This window comes from Anarrhichthys ocellatus, unplaced genomic scaffold, assembly GCF_004355925.1.
Source record: "Anarrhichthys ocellatus isolate YVR2014 unplaced genomic scaffold, GSC_Weel_1.0 scaffold9, whole genome shotgun sequence".
NCBI classification, from domain to species: Eukaryota; Metazoa; Chordata; class Actinopteri; order Perciformes; family Anarhichadidae; genus Anarrhichthys; species Anarrhichthys ocellatus.
In genome coordinates, this window is record NW_022280039.1 from 7,748,332 (window position 1) to 7,750,165 (window position 1,834).

Sequence of the window (1,834 nt, forward strand, 5' to 3'; positions counted from 1 at the left end):
ACACCACGCACCGGTTGGAAGTGCACATTGCCAGCATGGCTAATGAAGACAATGTTCAAGGTATGACAGAGGACAACAAAGACTCAGCTGAAGGAGACATGAAGATTGACACCAGCCCTGAGGAAAAACACAAACCTCTGCTGATTGTTTTCTCTGACGACCAAAGTAGCGATCACCGTGATGACAAGCGCGAGCTGAACGAGATGATCGACCACGAAACCTCCGACATTGTTCTCCAGAATGACTTGGGGATGGGTCTGAATGGGCTGTGGGGGGAGCTGGGGAGGGACAGGGATGAGGCGGATGAAGAAGCAGAGCCAGATGAAGAGGACCTCATCCAAATGCGCTCCAATCTGATCTACGACTCAGCGTCCCGCATCCGTCGCAATGCCAACAGGAACCACTGCAAGAAACAATCTCTGTACGTGGAGTTCAAGGATATTGGATGGGACAGTTGGATCCTGGCACCCACTGGTTATGATGCCTTTGAGTGCACTGGCATTTGTTCCTTCCCACTGACAAAGCATGTCACACCCACCAAGCATGCCATTGTCCAGACATTGATTAACATCCACAGTCCTCAGAAGGCGGCACGAGCTTGTTGCGTGCCCACCAAGCTGGACCCCATCTCCCTGCTGTACTTAGATGACACAGGCGTGGTCACCTACAAGTACAAGTTTGAAGGCATGGTGGTGGCAGAGTGCGGCTGCAGATAGTCCATGTTTTGAGAGAGTTTAACTCTTCGTAAAGTCTTAAAATAAGAGGAAAGACACAGAACTAACAGTGAGCTGTAAAAGGAGGTTGGAATCTCTGTAAACGTTACTCAGTGAGATTGGAAGTGCACGTTCACTACTCATGAAACTAGGTGCGCTCCAATTGATGATCATTCAGACAGTGGAAAGACAGTGTGCTGCAGATTTACAGTCAACAATAGAGATGCCAAGGTGTGTCCTCAAACCCACAAGAAGGAAACGGCACAAGACTTCCCAAAGGACCAAACCGAGCTCGTCCTACAGTGTGTGGTGGGAACCAGTGGGTCAGTTATCCCCCTCCCTCTCCTTCCCCCTGACATCTGTCTTCCTCTCCACTTATCTCTGGCCTCCCCGCTCGATGCAAACACTAATCAGCACTTCATGTGTCCTGGCGCAGTGAAAAGACCCCCAAGAGGCAACCTGACAAGACATGAACTCTCCAGGCCCACCTCCTGCCTCCTGCAGCCTCCTGATACGTAGACGCTGTGCAGGGGTCCTATCTATCCCAATCCTGTTTCCAACTTCACATGCCTCTTGTCCACTCCCCCGAGCTACAGCGATAGCAAGGTGTGGGGGTTGAGCAGCATGTATGCCACCACTCAGGCTTGGAGAACTGGACGGCATTCTGTGCAATTTTTTGAGGTGGTGGGATGGGGGAGTGGGACAGGACAAGGGGGCAGGGGTTGTCCACATTCCGAGGCAACAAACAATCTTAACTGGCTCAACTTACTGACCTAGCACCATGTGTCCCTAACATACCTCCAACTACTCAGTTGAGCCATCTATCCCTTTTATGGTAAAAATGGCCTTTTTGGACAGTTATCATCTGACGGCCAAACTCAAGAGTTGAAAAGGGGGCACTTTGTCACATTCCCTTTATGGATATGACCCAAGGAAACACAGAGCTACAGAAATACAGTTTCTTTGTTTACCTCTGCTGCTTATGTCGAATAAAAGACTATTTATTGTTCTAATTTATTTATTTTTACAACAGAGTAGATAACTATACTAAAAGTCTGTTCACCAGCAGCCAGGTTTTGATTTTTTTTTTTTTTTTTTTTTTTTTTTTTTTTTTTTTTTTT

At 47.9% G+C, this 1,834-nt stretch overlaps 1 protein-coding gene across 1 annotated transcript in view; it reads left to right on the forward strand.

Annotated features, from left to right (window-relative positions):
- The window catches only part of bmp10 (bone morphogenetic protein 10), a 2,046-nt gene extending 1,330 nt beyond the window's left edge, over window positions 1-716 (forward strand). The window contains exon 2 of the mRNA XM_031849685.1: window positions 1-716. This exon is cut by the window's left edge and continues 360 nt beyond it. Coding sequence (XP_031705545.1) covers window positions 1-716 — 716 coding nt within the window.
- The last annotated feature ends 1,118 nt before the right edge of the window (window positions 717-1,834 follow it).